This window comes from Mastacembelus armatus, chromosome 8 (genome assembly GCF_900324485.2).
Source record: "Mastacembelus armatus chromosome 8, fMasArm1.2, whole genome shotgun sequence".
NCBI lineage: Eukaryota > Metazoa > Chordata > Actinopteri > Synbranchiformes > Mastacembelidae > Mastacembelus > Mastacembelus armatus.
Window position 1 is genome coordinate 8,936,400 of NC_046640.1, and position 22,822 is coordinate 8,959,221.

General features: G+C 42.6%; 1 protein-coding gene across 1 annotated transcript; it reads right to left on the reverse strand.

Moving 5' to 3' along the window:
- Positions 1 to 871: 871 nt before the first annotated feature.
- Positions 872 to 6,209, reverse strand: lrrc4ba (leucine rich repeat containing 4Ba). The gene is made up of 2 exons (XM_026325707.1): positions 5,964 to 6,209; positions 872 to 3,080 (listed from the first exon to the last, which is right to left on the reverse strand). The coding sequence occupies exons 1-2, from the start codon at positions 6,207 to 6,209 to the stop codon at positions 1,122 to 1,124; spliced, it is 2,205 nt and encodes a 734-aa protein (XP_026181492.1). The 3' UTR covers positions 872 to 1,121.
- Positions 6,210 to 22,822: the final 16,613 nt, after the last annotated feature.

Consider the following 22,822-nt stretch of genomic DNA (forward strand, 5'->3'; position numbering starts at 1 on the left):
CCAAAATAAATTTACTCAAACACTTTGCCGGGTTTTTTTTTTTTTTGTTTGTTTGTTTTAGCTCCTTCTCATTGGAGGCCACGCTACCACGTGCGTCCTTATGCAGCACAGTCGGAGCAGCCATCTCGTTCCAAGTTGTAAGGAAGGGCCACTACAACAGCCGTGTGTAATTTTTTTTTTTTTTAAATATATTCTTCAGATGTTGTGTAGACTTCAGTCAGAAGCTTGATAAAGATTCTTTATAATTTATATCTTTGAAGGAAAATATATTTACGGTATATATAATATGTACTTTCAGTCTTTTTATATCTCTCATTGTCTTTTATGCCACGGGATATTTCTGCTCCCATGTCAACACACTCTGTTCCTCCTTCAACGAAGACAGTAGCCAGTACGGTGTGAAAGAAAAAAAAAAAAGTGAGAAAGTGAGAGCGAAGTCACTCTGAAAAAAACAATTGTTGTTCTGTCTGCCTGCAAAGTACTAGTCTGATACGTGTGTCCTGGATAGAATCGCTGCACTGCTCCAATTTTGCTGTCTCTGTTCTGTTTTAGTGCTTCCTGAAAACCTGGGACTATATCGCTCACCCAAACCATTGTTTGTTATTCAGCGTCTCTGCCAAACACTAATCTGACAACATATTCAATGGCCGATATTATGTCTCCCTCCAAATATATACACTGCATGTGTCTGGAAATATACGAAACAATCTGTATAAAACCAAGAGAGGCTCACTGCACATGTGTATTATTCATAGCTTCTTGCTGTGATTGTGTGGCTTGATCTAGGACTTTGGCAAAGACTATAGCAGGTCGCACAGGTATCTGGCTGCTTTTGAGGTTTGTGGTTTACATCGTATAGGTTTGTGTCTGATTTAGTAAAGTATGTGCAGATGCTATTGTGGGAGTAGCGCTCAGATATCAGATAGCTTACTCCGTCTCCTATCTGCTTCTCTCTGTCAACAGATTGACAGCACAAAGAAGTGACTGTGTGAAATTTCATCTTTTCTGGAATCTGTCCACAAGGACAGTAGGCTACAATCAGTCTCACAGGCGCTTTCTGTATGACTGTCTCTGTCCAGCATTCCTTTCTTCTTACCTCTTACTTCCACACTCATTTTTACTCAGATTTGAGTCTCTTGTACATTTTCCTTAGAGCCCGTCTTAAAAAGCAGTGGCTCATTTTGGCCTTTCCCCATTAGGCCTTTCAGAGAACTGTGGAGACCCAATTGGGGCAGGGGCACAGGGGTGGGTAGGGTGCCACCTGTAGGGGTCCCCCCACTGGTAGAAGTTGGAACCTGGGTACAGGATATGTTCTGAGACTGAGAGCAGGGTGAGGGGTTGTTATTGTTGTTCAGGCCCACTCCAGGTCCTGCACCCATGCCCAGGCCCATCATGTTGTTGTTGAAGTGATGGGTTTTGTAATAGTGGTTGAGGTGCTCTGATCGGGCAAGGTTTGGCAGGTTGACTATCTCTGGGTGGTGGAGCCTGAGGCTCTGGCCCCCTCCTATTCCACTGTTTCCACTCTGTGTCACAGTTGACCCCCCTGAGATGCCACTGCCACGACCACTGGCCCCGGCCCCAAGCTCATCCTCCACATTGATGATCTCGATGGCCCGAGCTGGGCCATGGTGTTTATGCAGCTGGTGCTGCTTCCTCAGCTTGTAGAACACTACCAGCATCACCGCTGCCATGAAGGTAATGGCTACAAAGCAGCCAATGATGATCTTGGTGGTTTTCATCACATCGTCCAGGCCTGAGAAGCCTGGCTCCGTGATGGGCACAGTGAAGGTGGGTCGGGTGGCTCGAGGAGAGGAGGAGGCCCAGCCAGCTGACAGAGAGGAGGCTGTGGTAGGAACACCTTCCAGCCACAAGTGGCCTGAGGGAGTGGGGCCAGGGTGAACATGGATGAAGGTCTCATTGGTCGCAACCAGTGCAGAATCTTCATCTCCTGGAGTCTCCACTGTTTCCACAGTAACTGTTGTAAAGTAGGTGTAGTTGACACTGGCATCAGCAGCAGTGACGTTGAGGACAGCAGTTGCGGTGGTGTTGCCAGCAGCATTGGTGACCATGCAGGTGTACTGGCCTGTGTCTCGGAGGGTGACATTTGTGAAGTTGAGTGTGCCATCATGGAGAACAGATATCCGCACCCGGTAAGAGCCGTGGGTCATCAGAGTGCCATTGGGAGTGATCCAGTTCACAGATGTCGTGGACGTGCTTGTGCGACACTTAAGCTCAGCAGCCATACCCTCAGTGACATTAAGGTCTGTAGGAGGCTCCACAATGACAGGCGCATAACAGGTGAAGTGGCTCTGATCAAGCTCTCCAATGTACTTGCCCTTTAAGAAAGGTGGAGCATGGCAGCGGGCACAGCAGGTGGTGTTGCTGGGCACTGTCTCTTTCAACCACCAACTAAGCCAAAGCACGTCACAGTTGCAGACCCAGGGGTTGTGGTTAAGGTGTACCCTCTCCAGCTGGTGAAGTGGTGTGAAGAGGTCATGGGGCAAGGAGTGCAGGGAGTTATGGGACAGGTTGAGCTCTTCCAGGTTCTTTAAGTCATCAAAGGCGTTGCGCTCAATGACAGAAACCTGGGAGTGCATGAGCCACAGCTTGCGGAGAGACACCAGGCCCTGAAAAGAACCTGGTCGGATGATTTCCAGCCGGTTTCCTGACAGCTCCAGCTCCTCTAAACGCACAAGAGCTGTCAGTTTGGGAATGTCCTTTAGTCCACACATGCCCAGGTTCAGGTAGCGTAGATTGATGAGGCCCACGAAGGCCGCATCAGAAATGAAATCCAGCTTCTTGAGCTCACCCAGGTCCAGGCGACGTAGCGAGGGCACGCGGTGGAAGGCATAGCCTGGAAGAGTCTCAATGGGGTTGTTGCGCAACCATAGCTCCCGCAGCTTGCTGAGGTACTCAAAGGCATGTGATGGCACCAGTGTGAGGCGGTTGTCGAAGAGCTCCAGTGTGTTGAGGTTGGGGAGGCCATTGAATGCTCCAACTTCAATCTGACGGATTTGATTCTTGGAAAGCTGCAGGATCTCAAGGTGCCTCAAGTGCTTGAAAGTGTCTGACTTGATAACCTGGAGGGATAGATAATAATAAAATTACTAAATAGCAAATAAAACGGTATATGTAAATTACAAACAGATGCTCAAATTTTTTGTTACTAAATATATTGTATAGTTACACTTCACAATTTTTGGATTAAGTGCAAAAACTATTGTATTTTATAAGATCCATTTGTGACAAGGATGACATGACTGTTTACATCTGCACTCTCTTGTTACTGTGTTACTATGAATATGAATTTGAGTCTTATGTCTTAACTCACACACAATTTTACTAAAAATACAAGATTTACTTCCTCTCCTGATTTTTGAATGATAAAAAGTACAAATTAATATGTGTATTTTAACATACATGCAGCTTTAGAGCTGACATATTTTTGCATTTAGTGAGCCTTGCAAAATTTAAAAAAAAAAAAAAAAAACTGTGAAAGATTCAAAGGCACAAAAATGTGTGTATGCTTAAATCAACAAACCACATAATATAAATAATTCATCTCTCTGCTCATAATGGCAACAGCTGACCTTTCCACCCCTGTGACTACTGGCGCTGTCTGCAGGGGAAGGTGAGTTTTTCAGACAGGTTCCCAATGACTGCTGACAGTGACACGTGCCAGTTAAACATGTGCACACTGAGGGCCACCTTTTGGCCTCCACGGTGGAACTACCATGTTACTGATATGTCAGGTGACAGTCTGAGAGTTACAGTAAGCGCTCTGATCTACTGAAAAGTGCTGATAACAGTGGTTGTATCATGAAACCCAGATTCATAACCATCTATAACCTACTGTATGACTGTGGTGCCACAGTGTGACACAACATGGGGAGAGTTGATGACAAAAAGGATCACCATTAATTTGTTTTTTTTGTGGTTCAATACTGATATTTAACCAACAAATGTGACAAAAAGCAGGCACTAAACACTTTTTGTCCCATCTCGATGGTAAACCCAGGCCTAGTCCTAACCCCAACCTTATTTCATTGTTTGCCTCAGACACTGAAGTATTTTTCACAGTGTTGTTTTAGCGAGACTCAGGGGACTTTCTACTGACACATTATAATCCTTTGATAATAAGCTGATTATGACTGTTGGGCTATTCACATGAAGTGTCACCACAAATCACCATGAAATTATGAAACTAAATTAATACACTTTTAAAACTGTCTAAACCTTCTCTATGACACGTTTCTTTAATCTCTTTTACAAATGCAAAACCAAGAGACATGGGCGCCACGGGCCCTGGACAGCACAAACCAGCATCGGCGCAGTCCAACCGGAGCTCATTTGGCGGGAAGTCAAAGACACACAGCTCGTGAGGGCAACTAAAAGCCCCTTAAATCTCTGACTGTTTGAGATATGTGTGGCCAAAGCCCTCGGTGAGGCACACAGAGACTCCTGGAGTCAGGCCATTGCCTCTTCTGTATGTAGAGCAGGAGCAGAGGAGGGGGGGGTAGGCAAAGAGGGGGGAGAGGGAAGGATGGGTGGGGATGTAAAGAGGGGGTGGGAGCTGTCAAGGCTTTACTCTCAGGGTACTCAGTGAAGGAAAAAATAAGCCAGAGAATCTAGGATGCCTCCAGGTGTTAAAACATTTTTAGATTTTTAATCATTTCAAGTGGGGCTGCAGGATACAACAAGCCGAATCAGAATTTATAGGGTAAAAATGAAATGCAACAAATATTGTTATTACTTCTTTATCTATTCTTTCATGTGAGGAGCATCTTTATAAACCTCATATAGCAAATAATGTCGCATGATGTCCCATTTATGCTCCATTAATGTCACACAGCGTTTAATAAGATGTTTTACTCTGTTCGATGTACAGAGAAGTTTCACATAATAAGAGATGCATTCGGCAATTTTAACAATGTTTGGGATCCTTGTTGTTTTTCATTAGAAGGGATAAAATGTGAAAATGTATTTAAAATTACAAAAGAACAAAGCACTGTCAGCAACATGAAGTGAGATCTAATTACTTCCAATGCTGCAGCAAAGAGTAAAATCAACCCACTCGGTTTATGAACGTAGAGACTCATGAGCTTCGTATCGATGGTCTGTGGTTAAATGATCTTCCCTTGCAGCTGGAAACCCACTAAATGCTGTCTAGGGACTCTAGATAAATTGGTAATGCATACAAAAGGCAGCACAGTGTCATGAAAATATGCCTTGCATTCAGTTAATAAAATATTCCCTGAGTTCAGAGGCTTAAGTGCTTTTACAATTATTGTCACTTACTTTTCTCAGAACTTAAGTTTCTAAGCAAAAACCTGTATCATCAATGCTAAGATTCATTACTGGCTCCAAAAGAAAAAAGATTATAGGCAAAAAAAAAAAGTGTGTAAAAGCGTATGGGACACATATGAATGTTGCCGAGTGTGTTTGAATTGATTTGTGTACATGCCCGTTATATTGGATTTGTCTCTTCTGTATAAATAACTAGAGTTACAATACATTAAATCAATACCTGTATTAAAATGTGTCAGTAGGCTATCTGCGGAAAAGAAACAGCGAAAACTGATAACACCGACATGTTTGAAATGATAAAATGTGTGTTACGTGCAGTATGTGCTGGGATAGAGTTGTAAATAACAATGAAAGTGAACCATGACCTCCAGTCAGTCATTGTTATATAACAAAGAACCAGCAGTCAAAAGAAATCAATAATATTTTCAGACAACCATGAAATTACATCACTTGAGCAATAAATAACACAAACTTATTTATTTTTGAAAATTTAAAGATGGGACTTATTACCATGTAGAGATTTATATAGGAGCTCTGTGTGATATGTGCATTCGCCCTCTATCATATTTGTACATTCTTCATGAAAGGCACAATACAAATACACTCTGACAATGACATGATTTGACCTGATGAGCATCTTCCTCTGGTCTATTTACCTGTATCGAGTTCTCCTGCAGGTTGAGGTATCGTGTGTTGACTGATATGCTTTCGGGCACCTCCTCCAGGTTTTGCCTGGTGCAGATGACTCTGCTGGCCTGGTTGGAACAGGTGCAGAGGGACGGGCAGGAGGAGGTGGCTCCCACCGGCTCCGGCCCAGGGAGGAGGAGCCGCAATAGCAGCTGGGCCAGTAGAAAGAGGAAGGGGGAAGGGCCGGGAAGGCAGGTCAGCGTGGCGATGCGCATGGCAACTGGGACATGACCCTGCTCTTTAATCCGAAGGTACAGGTGAGGTGACTTCACACTGGTGGATTTGTGAGAAAAGGTTTACTTTCCCTTTGGTCTTGCAGTGGCAATTTGTTCTTTCTAATTCTGCATCCTCTGAGATGTTTTTTGTCCTCTGTCGATCTCTCTGTTTTTTCCTTTTGTTTTTTTTAACATAGAAATATGCAGATAAACAGATGTTATTCCCTTTTTTTTCTCCTGTTGTCTGGGGATTTGAGCGAGGCTTTTTGTGAAGTGAGAAGAACCCAGGAGTTACTGTGGAGGAACAAAAGAGAGAGAGACAAAGAGAGAGAACGAGAGAGCAGATATTAAAGCCAGAACACAGAGAGCGCTATGTGTTTTCACCAACAAAGAATGAATAGAACAAATAATAGGTAGACATCTACAATACAGCTTATCATGGGACAGATTGTCAAAAAAAAAATCTTTGAGAAGCATTAGAACTTCTGTGTCACTGCTCATATCAAATCCCACATAATCCCTGAGCAGACATTTTGTCAGAAATCACATCCTTAAACCCAAGGCAGGCGGAAGCCGATTTCTGTAATTAATGGTTAAAGGTGCAGAAATATGAAAACATGCAATATAATGTAGGACAACAAGGTATTTCTGCCCTTACAGGATTGCATTCAGCACGTGAACATGGATACATCTGAAAAACAGTCATATTTGAAACACTGGTAAACAGATGTGCTTCATCACAAAGAAACCCACTGAAACAATAAAGAAATTGTATGTTTTCTAGTAGACCAACTCAGAAATTACAGTCATCTCTACTGTAGGTTCCCAAAGCCGATTTTCAACACAACCTGTAAGTATTGACATTATTTCCATCCAGTGTGTAATTATCAGTTTATTTATTTAATCAGTAAGATGTCTATGGGGAAAGTGACTTTTGCATGTTATATTCAAAACAGCTATACAATCCATGTAGCACTTGTCTTTGTTACCTGAATGCAGTAGCATGACCCAAATTAATGAAAAATCAATCTGATGCTAAATTGATTATTATTTATATATAAAAAAAGGAAAGAAATCAACTCTCTTTAGTTTGTGTGATGTAAAATAGAAAAAATATATAAGTTGATTTGTTGGTGAAGCTGTGACCAGGAAGTCTTTAGTATTTCTACTTGATTAATAGTAGAGCAAACTTGTTGTAGAGTAAATTCCTGTAGATTTATCAGCTAATTATTTCAGTTCCATTTTGATTTTAAAAGAGAAAAAGATGTATGGAGACTCATTAAAGCGCACATACTTTGACAAAATAATCTCCAAATGCAATCAAGATAAACAGATCAATATCAATATAAATAGAAAGATAACTTCATAAAGTCATAATCTATAGAACAATATGTAAAAGGTGTGTGAACTACATGGGAACCACAGAGTATTTTTCCATCAATCACAAACTGGGAAGAAAAATAACTCGCAATGTGGTGAGGGAACTCATGGCTCAGATATTTTGGGGTTTTAGACTGAAAACTGTAATTATCTCTTTACATGGTGTGAAACAGCGTTGGACTTTAAAAGGAATTTGCTGTTCTTCCAGTGCAAACAAAGTCAAATATGATCAGGTTTCTCGCAAGAGCAGGTGGTGGAAGTGAAATGAAGGAAAAATCATTTCAAACAACGTTCACAGGTTAAAAAAAAAAGCAAACAAACAAAAGAAAAAAGACAGCAACAACACCCACTTTGTGGCAGGAAGCAACAGTGTTTATGGGACATTTGGTCTTAATACTGAGAGTCATTAATAACACTGCTGGTGTGGGATAGAGGCTTCCAGTCATCTCTGCCATGGTCTCATTTGTTAACACTAATTACACCCAGGTATAACAATTAATACCACAATGATATATTGATGTTTGAACATGCTACCCTCAGCACCCTTAATTAAAGTTATCAGAGCAGGTTCCAAACCTTAAAAAACAATACGAGACTGAATCCTGTAAGCTGTGGTGCTTTTCACAGTAGCGGTGGGACTAAAATGCTAATTCCATTCAGTACGAGCAAAGCATTGCATGCTCTAGGGGCCAGAGAATGGCAGTGAGTGGTGCAGCCTACATTAACACTAATAGATGGCCGGCTGAAGTCAGACTCCACCAGCCTGGAAAGGCTCAGAGCCCCCTTTTTCCCCTCTGCAGGTTATTTAGACCTGAATAACCTTAAATAAGGGCATCCAGCAATCTAGATATGGTTATTAATGATGATGGTGGGTGTAATGATGGGACTTTGACATGCAAACTCATCTGACACGCTGAGCGTCCTCACTTGGCACAGTGAGAAAAGAGACAGGGTGGGGGGGACAGAATGAGAAGGAGAGAAGGATTATTAATCTGATAGATGACTGTATGGCTGCAGGCAGAGAAGGGAATTATCAACACTACAGTAATAGATGAATACTGAACAGCTGCAGAGAGCGGGCTGGAGAAAGAGAGAGAGAAAGAAAGAGATTGAGATGGAGACAGATGGAGGGAAGGTTGAATGAAAGGGATGATGAAGGATAAAGACCCAGAGAGAGGTATAAATAGTGGGAAGAGCAGAAAGGGGATCAGTAGTAAAAGAAAGATTCAAAAAGTGGAAGAGGGGAAAATAGGGAGGGAGAGAAGAGACACATTAATATTAATAATCTCTCACTCAATGAGAGAGAGAGAGAGAGAGAGAGAGAAGAGAAGGGAGGGGGCTCAATGGAGAGATGAATATAAAACAGGCAGAAATGGAGGAAGGGAGACGAATACAAAACAGAGCAATGGAGAGATGGAGGAAAAAGGCTGTACAGCGGGATGAATGTGAAACAGGTGGAGATGCAGGGAAAGAGAAATAAAATAGAAAGAGAGGCTTTTCTTGAGTTCTGGATGAGTGGGAGGAGAGGTGGGGTCAGATGGGAGGGGGTGCGATTGATCAGTGGTGCTCACGGAGAAGTTCAGTGATGCTAAAACACACACAAGGACACTGTGATAAATCATATCAGCAGCAGCATCTTTGGTCAGATAGAGCAGGACCCCAGCAACTGCAACAACTGCAGCACTCAGCAACGATGCAACAGTCACCAGGGACGGAGGCTGTCGCTGTATCCCGGCTCACAGCACTGCCAGTGCCGATGGATAAAGAGGCACTCAGGTGTTATTTTTGGATCAACTCACCTTTTTTTTTTTTTTTTTTTTTTTTTTTTTACATATTATAATTCCCAGCCACCTTTTTTTTCTAGCGAGAACTAAGTGCCAGAGCTATTTCAGGTAGACAGCAGAGTTGAAAGGTGCAAAAAAAAAAAGGGGGGGGGGGGGGTGGTGCTGCTGAGGTTAAGATGGCAGCTCAGATGTTGAGGAAGGGGGGGACAAAAGTCCATAGAGGAGACTAAGACTAGATGGAGCTGAGTGCCCTATAGTCTTGCTGCTGTCACTATCCATATGTTACCTGTAACTCTCTCTCCTTCTCTTCTCTCTTTAACTTGCTATTGTGCTCCTCCTAACTCCAGTCTCCTTCTCTTTCTCTCTATGTGAATTCTTGCAAATTCATTCAACCCCCTTCCCCATGAAGTGCACTGTAATGTCCACTGCCGGGGGTAAGCACGGCACTGACCTCACAGTTTGATGGGAGATTAACCTGCTCCAATGATGCATATTAACCCTTAACCCCCAACCCCCCACCTCACCTCATTCTGTCTCCACCACACACAAACAAGCTGCAGCTTCCTTTCCCCCTTTCTGCTCTCCTTCTCTCTCTCTCTCTCTCCATTCAAATCTTAGCCAACAGAGTTACCATGGTTACCTATTCACCACAGTCTCCCACTCCGTCCAGCTGTATCCCACCAATTCCACGTCCATCCTCCTTCCCCCTCATTAGCACCCTATACACACTCATATACAAATGGCAAGGAGCAAACACAACATGAGTGCGAGTGACATCAACACTCTGAAACCACGAAGCTGCATCACAGCAGGCCGCCTTACTCTTTTTAGCACAGATGATTATGCCACACTGACGACGATACACTTCAATTTGTCCAGTGCGTCGACTCAAATGACTAGCAGCTATAAATCACAAATGTAAAGGTCAGGGTCATTTTTCCTCTGAGGTACGATGCAGTGGAAAATTAAACAGTAACTAAACAGACATGCTGGCAAATAAAAAGAAAGTTTAAATGAATTTGATATAAAACATTTAAGAAAAGTAGATATGATTTAAAAAAAAAGGTGTTTTAACACCTTAAAGGCCCTGACCTACTTTTGCAACCACCTTACTACAAGTCTAGGACCTCCACCAGAAGACACTATTTTCAATGTCAGTGACCATCAGGTTTGCTCATATCAGATGAAAATTATTTCTGCTTTCATCCTTGCTTTTCATGCTGGCTGGAAGAGGGCAGGGTTCTGCAAAGAGCTGATCACATATTTCCATTAATCAATCAGAGTTCAGCAGGATTTGAATCACTGTTAATCAAACCTGATCAATCCACACCCACACAGCTCAGACTCAATGTTAAACTTATAAATAAACAGTAAGAAAATGTGTTTCTGTTTATTTATACATTTTTAAATATGTAATATTATTGAGCAACTGTAAAGTTTTTGTATATTAAGAATGAATCACATACTACTATCACTAGACAAACCCCCAAAGATTAATCACCTAACACTGCAGCTCCGTGGAGCTTTTAAGTGTCTTTTAGCTCATTGTTTTGGTTTTATGGCACAATTTTATCATCCTGGTTGACTCTCACTTGCTCTCATAGCTTTAGGCCTCAGCAGGGGGAGGATAATTCAATTCATTTTAGTTTTATTTGTACAGCGCCGAATCACAATTCAATCATCTCAAGGCACTTTACAAAAAAAAGAAAAAACCCATCAATAAGTCCATGGTGTGGCAGGCAGACAAAGTTAGCGAGTAGCTGGTGAGCATTTAGCACTTAAAGAGCCAGATGTTTCCCTCAAGAGCTGGTAGAGACCAAAAACAGAGCTAAAAGAGAGTAAATATTAGACTTTCATTCATAAAGTGATACTAAAATCTCTCTGTTTGTACTGGATATGTAACAAGGCCCGTCTCCACAATATGAAAATAAAAGATGAGACATGTATGATGTTAATGTTGAGTGGCTAAAAATAAACATTTTAAGACCTCTTTGTCTTTGATAGTTGACAGTCTAGAAAAAGGCAGAAATTATAGAGAGAAAGAAAGATGGCTATTGTGAGGTTCATAACCAGGACTCTAACTGTGGACACTGTGGTCATGTCTTAAACATCTCACCTATTCAGCCAATGGACATTATGTCTGAAGTGACTGGATCCCAGGGAAGTGAGAAAAATTCCGCCTCCATAATTTGCTAAACATTTACTTCAAATGAGGATTTTCCTAATATTCCTCTAAATTGTCCCTTGAGTTTCAAAGAGTAGCTTCCAAGTTGAAAATTCACATTTTTTCCACACCCATCAGCTTTGGAAATACAGAATATTCTAAAAAATATTACAATTTAAAATGATTTCTTTAAGCTTTCCAACTAAGGAGAAATTCCAGATGTGCTGTGCATCATTTTACACAAATGGCACTTCCCTGTAATTCATCCTGACATATTGGATATCTTTAGGATCTTGACAGGAATTTAAAATAAACTTTTGAGCATCGGAGCAATGCTTGGTTGCACAGTATAAATTATACTTGACATGCCAGAGGCTCTGTAGGGGTGAAGTGGTTAAAAGACCCCTACCTGCAGGTTTTTGATCCTGGCTGCAATGATGTATCCTGTGAATTTCATTTCATAAAGATTTATGTCAGCCTCTAAAGGTTGGGTAATTGAGTTTGGATAATTTTACCCTCCACTACATCTCTGTCTGTGACCACAGAGCCATAATGTACGGGGGAAGGATTGAAAAAAAAAGGAGGAGTATAGGAGCGCAGGATTTTTCTTCTTTCTCCATCAGAGGCGAGAGATCACCATTGGAGTACACTGACCATGGATGTACTGTGCAGCAGATGGTTAGCTGGAAACCTTTCTAAGTGATAGAAAGAGTGAGAGACATGCGGGGAGACGACTTGGATGTGTGTACTGACAGTCGAACAAGCCGCAAGTGCAAGCTTAACAGACAGGAGTATGCTTCTTTTTTCCAGTGTCCTGTCTGCACATCAGCATGGAGGCCCATCAATAATGACTCGACACACACCAAGATGGAAGCTCATGCAGCCACAGGAAGAGGGGAGGGGGAGCTTGGTTGTGTGCACGATGGGAATAGAGCCATGACCTTTCCCTATCATGGTGACATCTCACCAATCAGGGTTGTGCCTGTGAGGTTTTAAAACAGGAGAAAATCTGTTCTTATACACTTTCATTTGTGAGACAAAGAACTATAATAACAATCTAAACTGGATTTTTAGCCCAAACAGACGGTAGCAAGTTTTTCTTACTGTACCACAGCTGCTGATATGTGTGTTATATTAGGGACAATATGTTTCAAGGCAGCTACTGATGACGCCAGTTTACTCAATTTAATCAATTTACTTTTTATGAAAATTCAGTTAGCAGTGATCCGTGTCCCATATAATGAATAGACTGAGGTATTTCTGACCAGTATCAATACTGATCAACTACACTGTCTGGATCATTTAATCTGGACTGAATTCAAAGATCAGATTGCACAGAAAGCAGCTACACTTTTGTTATTATCTTGTGTTTCAGTGAATACTTTTAGTGCCGTGTGTTAACTGCTGTTTCAGAAGCTCAACCAGCCCGAGAAAAATAAAATTCTGTGGGAAAGTGGCTCCTTTGATCTAAGCAGCATCAATATCGACCTTAACGGCCCACATAACAGACACCAATAAAAAAAAAGAACATTCAGAAACAATCACACAAGTCTGAGAACAGGGGCAATGCTTGGGGTCTAATTGTTTACCATTGGCAGGGAGTTTGTGTAACTGGGTGATGAAGAGGGCAAGAGTAAGAAAAAAAAAAACAAAATCACATCCACCTTCTGCCTTGTTCCCTGCAACCCTTCTGTCTCCCACTTCAGTATGAATGCCAACTGCGACGGGTGGATGCCTCCGCACAAACTGACAGTCTTGGCACCCTGAGGCATCACTAGGGGGCGAAGTCTCAGGGGAAAAATGAGGTCCTTGTGTTGAACAGAAGATCATTCCCTGTCTCCTACATCACAGTTTTGGGTTCTTGTTCCAGTGGTCAACTCACCAGGTCACTGACTATGTGGTCAAGCAGGTTTTACTTGAGAGACAGTAAACAACAGTATATCAAATCTAAATTAGTGCTGAATTTACTAAGTTTTCATATGTTACATACAATCTTTCTCTCTATCAAATTAAGTTCTCCTGGTGTGGTGATTCCCAACATGGCGGTTTTACTGCTGCACATGCTCTGATATGATGTGTAGCTGTAGAAAAACGTGATGCGACATGTCTAGGTAAATGTGACTGATCCAAGTCGCACTCACTCCTATGACAATAACTGAATTCCTGAAAACTGTAATTCAAACATTTGCCAGTGCAGTGAGTGTGTTTCTATTTTTACAGTGTCAATCAGATACAGTTGCAAGTATCAAATGTGATCATTGTAACTCACTGTACTCTGTTTCATAATATACGGTAATTTGCAGAAAACTCTTACAAAACTACTTCATAAGCTTAGGATTTTTAACAAGGGTTATCTATAGGGTATGGACCATCCATCCGCCATCTATACCCCCTTATTCCTTAACCAGGGTCACAGGGATCTGCTGGAGCCTATCCCAGCTCTCTTTGGGTGAAAGGCAGGGGTACACCCTGGACAGGTCACCAGTCCATCACAGGGCCCATAGTCTCTCAACCCTACACACTCACACTCCCTCCTATGGACAATCAACTTGACATACATGGAGATGTTGTAGTTTTCTCAGGTTTCTTATCATTTAAAAATAATGACTAGAAGACAAATGTCCTCTAAATACCAGATCAGGCCAATCATAATTTTTTTGTAGGTGATTCAGGTTTCCAAAGGGGCCCAGCCCTCCAGTGAACTGCATGTGAACACAAAGCTCCAAAGCAAATCAGTCTCATCTCACTGCTTCTTATTAGATGGGAATATGACTGACCACAGTCCAATCAGGTGAGCTGCAGTGAGGTCTTTCACTTTCCCTGACGTTAATTTCTCCAGACCTTCCTGGGCCAAGGCAGAGCTGCTCTATCACAAGTGTGATCTCGGTGCTGCGCAGCTCATAAGAAGCAGACAAATTTAGGATATGATAAATCAGCGCTAATATGATTACCCTCAGTGTCTGCTGGTTAACATAAAACAACCACTAAATTTTCACTTAGCAGGCGCTCCTCATTCAGCCTACAATATCTTGCTTGTCCCTGCCACGGGGGGAAAAAGCAGCTCATGCAGAATAACATACAGTACACAGAGGCCAAACTAAATATAAACCATGCCACCTAAGCTAAAAAAAAGAGCATTAATAATTTAAAAATATATAACAAAATGCATTTCATTAGTTTCAGCATCCTTCCACAGTCATGTCAGATGGTAATCCTGCCATAAAGACAGTTTCACCATAATCAGCCAATTATAATCCCACAGTCTGCTACCAACCAGCAGTAATTTTTAGCCCAGTCTGCTCCTCTAACCTCATTTTTCCTTCACACTCAGCCCCATCCTGGTCCCAGGGTAGTCTATCACACTTAGAGCTTACACTCTTCACAGGCACTTATAAACATTTAAAGCATTTGACTAACCGCCAGGCAAAAATTGACTCTGGGATGAAAGACCAGGGGCCTTTTAAAAAAATGAAAAGGAAATTCTGCATCAAGACACAGAAGCCCTGATTTAATGGGGAAAAAAACAGTTTTTTTTTCTCCAGAAGTAGCAGAGTCATGCACAGGGTTTCCTCTTCTTAATGCTAGAGGAGGAGGTTTGGGGTTGGGAATACTCTTTAAATGGGGAGTGATCAGGTGGGGGGGGGGTGGACTGTGTCCTGTTGTGCTGGACAGGAAACAGGACATCCTTCCGACTGTCTCCTCTCTCAGCCTCCTCCTCTGTGTTTACCCTCCCACCCCCTGACGCTGAAAGAAAGCTGAACGGGCCCTGGCCTTGCTAGTGAATGAAGCCCTGACGTCACTTGCCCACACACACAGACACACACTAGAAGGAGCGTGACTAATAGCGTACTAACGTCCTTTGTTTTGCCTCAGTTACACCTGATTCATGTCTGGCTCCCAGGGGAAGGGGCCCCCAGGTTATTGAAATATTCAGAGACGTTAGATGTTAGCGCAGGTGAATCAATGATGCCAGTCGATAACTCCCCCCTCGACAGAGATTTAAGGACAGGGGTGTGTTATGCCAACACGCTACCAGATTTAGGTGAAAACACCACTATTGTACTTGATATTGATTTTTTCTCCCTGATATTGCACACAGTGATTTCCCCACAAATATAGGTTTATGTGGACACGCAATTGAGTCTGCTTACCTACTGACTCTATCTGTGTTTGATGGCTGACATCTTTAAGTGGTTGTTATGTTGTAAAGAGCCAGAACAGGGAGGTGTGTTTCCCTGTTATTATTGGAAAAAAAAAAAAGGGCTTAAAGAAGACACAGGCAAAAAATGGCATTACATTAATCTGCATCCTCAGACTTCATGATGTCCCCTCTCTGTCCTTTGCACAGACATGCTACAAAATACAGAATTCATTCCAAAAAAACATCTGAAGTCTAAATAAATCTAAAACTAAATAAAAGTATAAATAGCACAGTGGAAAATACTTTGTTACATGTACCTGAGTAAAACTACAAAAGTAATAGCAGTACTTTGATACTTGAAGAAACCAAAAGTAAAAGTATTTAATGGAACATCTCACAATGTATTTTATTTTATTGGATCATAATTATTGATGCAACAGTGTGTTCATCAATTTAATGCTTCAGCTGGTGGAGCTAATGTTAACTAACACATGTAATTACATGCTGCTGGATAACGTGTGAATTTCCTATTATGAAATCAAGAAATGATTATGATTATACTGTATTTAATTGCATATACCTGATATCAAAAAGTAAGTTTAACTAAGGTTAAAAAATGAGTGTAGTGGGGTAAATGCAGTAAAAAAGTATGAAGGAGCAGAAAATGGAAATAACTCAAGTGCAGTACAGACACCTCAAAACTGTTCTTAGGTCCAATGCTTGAGTAAATGTATTTAAATGTGCTGTACTTTCCATCAATGCAACCAGCTCATTTTCACCTTGCTAGTATTATACTGTATTCCAAGTAACCCTTAAAGTGCAGCAGGTCTGTTACATCATGTGGCTACATCGTCACAAAGCACAGTTGTGAATTTTGTGTGAAGGAGCACACACTAAACAATTAAATATGACTGAAAATGACATTTTTAGCATGTTTGTCCCACTGTGCATTTGTTTGACTATCAGTAAAAATTGTGGGTGGTATTTATTTATTTCTTTGTTTGTTCATTATGGGTGGGAGGTTTTTAACTATAAAAACCCCAAATACACAAAGCCATTACTTTGAAATGGAAACCTGGAAACTGTAGATTTGTGCCTCTTTAAGTTTCAGGATTATTTATTTGCCTGTTAGAGTATAAACAAAAAAAAAAATGTCAACAGACTCCAGTAACATTTGGTAGAAAGATAAAATGGTCTTGAAAAGAGTTATTTCTGAGCCAGTTTTGGTGAAAATCTAGGTCCAATATTTAATTTATTCATTTTACATTTTGTAAAAAAGGTTTTCGAACATTTGAGCAGTTAATTTCTAATGAACTAAAATAATATCAGCATCCCACTTTGAAAAAAGCTTATTTGAGTTGTAGTTGAGGTAACGCAATGTATTAAATGATTTAAACCAGTTCTATTGATCCAGTTTGTTAAATTGATTTGACAAAAACTTAATTCATTTGCGTCTTACCAATTGACACAATATAATTAAGTTGTTCAGTGCATGAGTCTCTATGATTGTAAGTATTTTATACTGGGATCCAGGCAGATTACAAAGTTATTCTGGTTGGTAAATACCAGTATATATAACATCCTAACTCTGCTGTCATCTTTTTCTTTAATTAATCCTGTTTTCTTTATATCATGCTCCTGTTAAAATAGATATAGTGTATTTACAATGTGGTTAATGCACTTTTGATGTCTTCTCATGTCTTGTTACCACTTGAACTAATCTGTCATTTTGTACTCTCAGCTGAATGTGCAGAAGGTCAATTGAGCTTATGATTGTATGATAAAGTATTAATTAGACAGAAACTCCTCCTTATTTTCTCCCCGTTTACTCATTAAGCTTCTTAATATGTCTCATGACAGGACATGCAGCCTCTCATGCTCTTACACTCACATTTTTTGGTTTCTTTTGCTACAGCAAACTGTTTCATTTGGTTATTGGAGCAATATCACAATAAGTGCTTATTTTTAGAAAACAGCATAACAGCATGATGAGGTTTCTTAAACCGGAGCGTTCAGTGTTCCACATTTTAATCACCATTCATCCTTGGCAAATAGGATATACTGCAACCCACTCTGCACTGTAGCTGTCTCCTACCTTACCCTCCCACTCAAAATGTCCAAAGACGCGCCGTTGCTCTCATTAGGATGCAGAGAGAAGCCCAGATCTATTCAGAATTGCTTCTGCAGGAGTGGGGACCCCCTCCCCTTCAGAGGGGGCCCAGAGCTGCAGATTAAAAGTCACTGTGTTCATCACCCTCCTAAAGCACACCCATTAACAGACATCACATTACCTACCACACATGTTCAAATCTTTAACTGGGGGCTTCATACCACTTGTCATTACATGCTGGGATAAAAGTCTTTCTAATGTTAACAGCTTCATGTTCACTACACCAGCTCTCATCTTGCAGTGAAATCCACTTATTACTGTCCGTTCTGTGGCACTGCCTGGTCGGGACACCGATTTTGTTAACAATTAATCCGTATTTAAGGTTGTTAAGTGTGTTGATACACTCAATTCCTGCCCGCTGAGGGGGGGAAGCCAAAGCCAGCAGCTAATCAAAATGTCTCTCAGCCATTTACAGAGAAATGTAAACTGCACAGTTTTGGGGTTGCTCTAAAACCTTTTCCCTGTGTTTCTGAGCTGAGCGCTTGTTGCTCCCAGCTGTTTTGGAGAGGAGGACTTGGTTCAGCATTTCTCTGTTTCACGCTGCCCTCGCTTTCTGTTTTTGCTCAGGGCAGAACATGTGTGTATGTGGTGTATGTGATTTCTTTCAGGATGTCAAACTGTAGAGTGTCAACTCTGTGCAATTACTTGTGTGTGTGGATTTGTTGTCATCTGTGTAATGTGGTGATGTAACGATTTTTCTACTATTATTTACAATAGTGGTAGTGATAGTATACCACTATCAACAACCAGCTCTATATATATATATATAGAGAGAGAGAGAGCTGTATATATATATATATATATATATATAGAGAGAGAGAGAGAGCTGTATATATATATATATATATATAAAGAGAGAGAGAAAGAGAGCGAGAGGAGAGAGAGAACATATATATAAATAATGTGTGTATAATGTGTGCGTGGTGAAATTAATGGAAACTAATCCATGGAGACCGAGTTTTGCAGTAGCATTAATAATACGTGGTTTGTCAATAGGTGTAAATATTCCTGTGCAAGTCTTTAAAATACAAATATTTTACCTAAAGTGCATTGTATGTGCTATCCTGAATTCAACATCCATCATTTTAGACTACAGTTACATTTTTGAGACTCTCTGCGGGAGCATATAAAGATTTTGGTTCCACTAAAAGTGTCACCTTCTGCATTTTTGATATATCTGTGTGTAATTCGCTCTACCATCTGCAAAGTTGGGTGGGATTTATGGTTTGCACTATTTAGGTGGTGCAGAGACCCAGAGGGTGCACTCTTATTATTAAGTATAAATCTAACAGTTGGAGGCTGGTGTGCTGCACATCCACATAGCAGGTCACAGCTCACTGACTGTCTAATTGGAGTGGTGAGGTCACTTAGCTTCAACAAGGCTGTGCAGCAGCACTTTGGAGTTAACAGGTGCTGTTTCTGAAGTTAACATTTAGTCAAGTCTGCACATGCACATACACACGCACACACACACACACAGTCCACCCAGCTCTTTCATCCAAGCACCTTTAAAGTGCAAACAGACCTGTTTCTAGTTAGAATAATTAATGTTGTTCCAATATTCCTATACTACTCAAGGACAAGGTCAAGGTCATCAATGCAGGGTTACACAAATGGTATTGTAATGAGACAGAAACACTACATGCAAGATTCAGTGTTGTGTTGCCATATGCACTGACTGAAAAAGACAACATTAAAGAAAAAGGAGGGTGTGCAGCATCAGCAGAGCTCTGCAGTGTGGAGCATCCGATTTTTATAGGGCTCAGAGTTTAATTAGGATTTCTGAGGTGGAAAAAGGGAAAACAGCATTGAGGCAGTGGGGCGCAACATGTGGAGTCAAGGTGGATATATTCTCATTTTGTGTCCATCTGTCTGTGCATCTCCAGCTCCAGGATTGCACAAGACCAGGATTGCACAAGACGCCTTGCAGGTTTTCGTGTAAGTGGCTGCCTCCCCCCCTAGAGAAAAATGTGCACGCATGTGTGATAAGCCCCGCTCTCTTGGCCCCCCATCCATCCAGGCCTCGCCCCAGCCTTCCCTATGAGTGACACACTTACTAATACACAGACAGATAAACACTCACGCTGACAAACACGATAAGGCCCACGAAACACTGACACGGACTGACTGATGGACGTCTCCATGGAGACCAGTCACCAAGACTGACACAAACGTCTCGCAGCCGCGCGCCGTGCCAAAGAAATCAGAGCGGTGAGGGAGAGGAGGAGAAAAGAAAGGGAGAGCGCAGGAGAGATAAAGAGTGGACTGTGCAGCACCGCGATGATTACTGAGGGCCGCTCAGAGATTCCAGCGTGGATGCGGTGCAGAGCTCATCTGATGGGCCACGTGACCGTCTTCCCTGCCCTCCGATCTGCTCCTCTCACACCTCCATCTCACCCCATCACTCACACCTCCCCACCACTTTGACTCCTTTACACCCCTTTCCTCTTAGAACATCTCCATCACTCCTCTCTCCTCCGCTCCTCTCCATCCTCTTCCTACACCTAAGGCGTGTTTGTTTCCACTCCTCCCTCCCTCTCTCTCTCTCTCCCTCTCTCTCTCCCTCTCTCTCTCCCTCTCTCTCTCCCTCTCTCTCTCTCTCTCTCTCTCTCTCTCTCTCTCTCTCTCTCTCTCTCTCTCTCTCTCTCTCTCTCTCTCTCTCCCACGCTGCGCGAAATGGAAGCTCTCGCGGAGACCTGAGGTTGCTATAGTAACCTGCCATAGTAACCACTCACCATCTTGCGTGTCTCCGTCACGTTGGCGGGGGCTCGGGGCGTCCGCCGGCCCTGCTCCTGCATCTCCCCAACCGGACGGTCACTTTACTAAAAACCCTGCGGGAGGGGGGGGGTGGAAAAGTCCCAGGATCGATTCTGCTTCTGCCTCACAAAACTTCCAAACGAGCACATTTCTGAGAGGACAGTGACTGATAGCTGTCCGATAACAACTGTTATCTACAGTCTGATATATTATTAGACACAAGTCACCAGGCGCACACGGCTGAGAGGAAAATTGGCTCTGGACGCCGCTAATAAGCTTCATGCTTTCCAACTTTCTCCTTTTCAATAAAACGACCAGATTAGGACTCACTTGCTGTGTCTGTGTGTCTGTCACTATACCAATCAACAGCATCTCTTTCCACGGTCCACACGGGGAAATCTGAGCCTGAAATCCTCACCGCTGCACCAGCCAATCCAAAGCCACCACCAGAGAAAAGTGCAAGAGGGGCAAAATATATAAATAAACCGGTACAACTGAGTCAACACTCTACATATATCGCGTGGAGTCCGGGGAGTTGGAAAACAAACAGTAAAGGCATGTAGGAGTTCATGTGATGCCACTGAGAGAAATCGTCCTCACCGTGGCCCGATCTGTGATTTATCACACCCACGGCGCACGGGCTTCGTTAACTACCTCCTCTGTGGCTCTTAGAGGCCCCTAGAGACCCACTGCTGGCATGTCTCATCGCCCTCCTCTGGAGCCACCATCTCACTGTGACATCAGCGCCTCCCTTCTTGCTGCCCCCGAAAATATGCCAACCTCCAACCAAGATCCAAAAAAGACGTCTGGTTACGTGTCATCTTGTGCGACAGTGCACCCACGCTTCTCTCCGGGCGTCTCATCATCATCACCATCATCATCACCATCATCATCATCATCATCATGTCTCAGAGTGCCGTGGAAACCAAGCTTGTCTGTGTCAGGCTTGAATCACAAGGAGTGGCGGAAAAAAAAAACAACAACTGTTAAATATCACACTTTGGTCATCAGGGTTATCATTTCATGTTTACTGCTCTCATGCACTATCAGTTTCTTGCCATCTACATCATCAATATTTATACTGTCATCATCATCATCATCATCATCAGTATGCCACTGTTGTGCCTCCAGCCAGCGCAGCCAGTCAGTGAGGCAGACAGAGGAAAGGCCCCAGCCTGACTCTGCAATGCTGTATTGAGCTCTTATGCCGTCACTGACCCGAAACAAACTCCCTCAAGACTCTGTGCCTGGATGCAGCCAAGCCGGCAGTAGCTGCAAAGCATGGTGGTCACTGAGGCCTGACCGCCTTCATTACCCAATCACATTTACTAATACTTAATCTAACCAGGAGGAGATAATATCTCTTCTCTTTGCCAAACTCAATATCAGACACGCGGGGCTGACTGCTCTTTCTGGCCTGCTCATTTCGAGCAGCATGACCCAAACCGCATCCTTCGGTCCCTGCGATGACACAGCGAGCGAGCGGCCACTTCTGACCGTCTTTACTAACGCATGATCGGATGTTTGGCCGAGCAGCGCCAGACTGCTCTCCCACGGCGCATTCACGGCCTCACGAGGACAGAGGGGAAAGGAATCGCCTCAGTCCGTTTTTCAGCCATCGCCCCTCTGCACTGTAGGCCATGAAGGGAATATATTACTCATGGGGAATCGCACCATTTCTAATTATGTCAATTCAATGGATTATAGCATTCATTTTGTGCCATTAACCATTGTCATTTTTCCAACTATTATTCAATAATTAATGGCCGGACAGCCCCGATCCCCCAAGGGCCAACACCCAGGCCGGGGCTGGAAACTCTATCAAACCAATCACGGTTAATTATACCCACCCCGCCATCTAGGCAGCTTAACATTTCTGCTCCAGATGGGTCAGTCCCCCAGGCCCTTGGTTACACAGAGTCAAATTGTGCCATATCATGCGCAAAAACAGGATCTCAGATCAGAGTCTCCTGGTTCAGGCCTGGCGTGAGCACGTGGCGACCGGCAGCTACATGTGTGACATGAGGGGGTGGGGGGCCGTTGCTCTGCATTATTAAGGGACAGCCGGAGGTTGCTCCAACGAATTTCAGCCTCTCTTGGCTGATCAGCGAGTCTCTCTTCACCCTTCAACCTGTGTGCATCAGCGGATCGTGCAGCCATCAATCAATGACACCCTCGCCCTATGAAGAGATCAGCGACCAGCTTGCTCTGATTAGA

Bases quoted from the DNA above. Each gene is read 5' to 3' on its own strand.
- lrrc4ba (XM_026325707.1), bottom strand. From the start codon at position 6,209: ATGCGCATCGCCACGCTGACCTGCCTTCCCGGCCCTTCCCCCTTCCTC. The intron at 3,081-5,963 runs GTAAATAGACCA...CTATCCCTCCAG, and splicing joins TGCAGGAGAACTCGATACAG to GTTATCAAGTCAGACACTTT.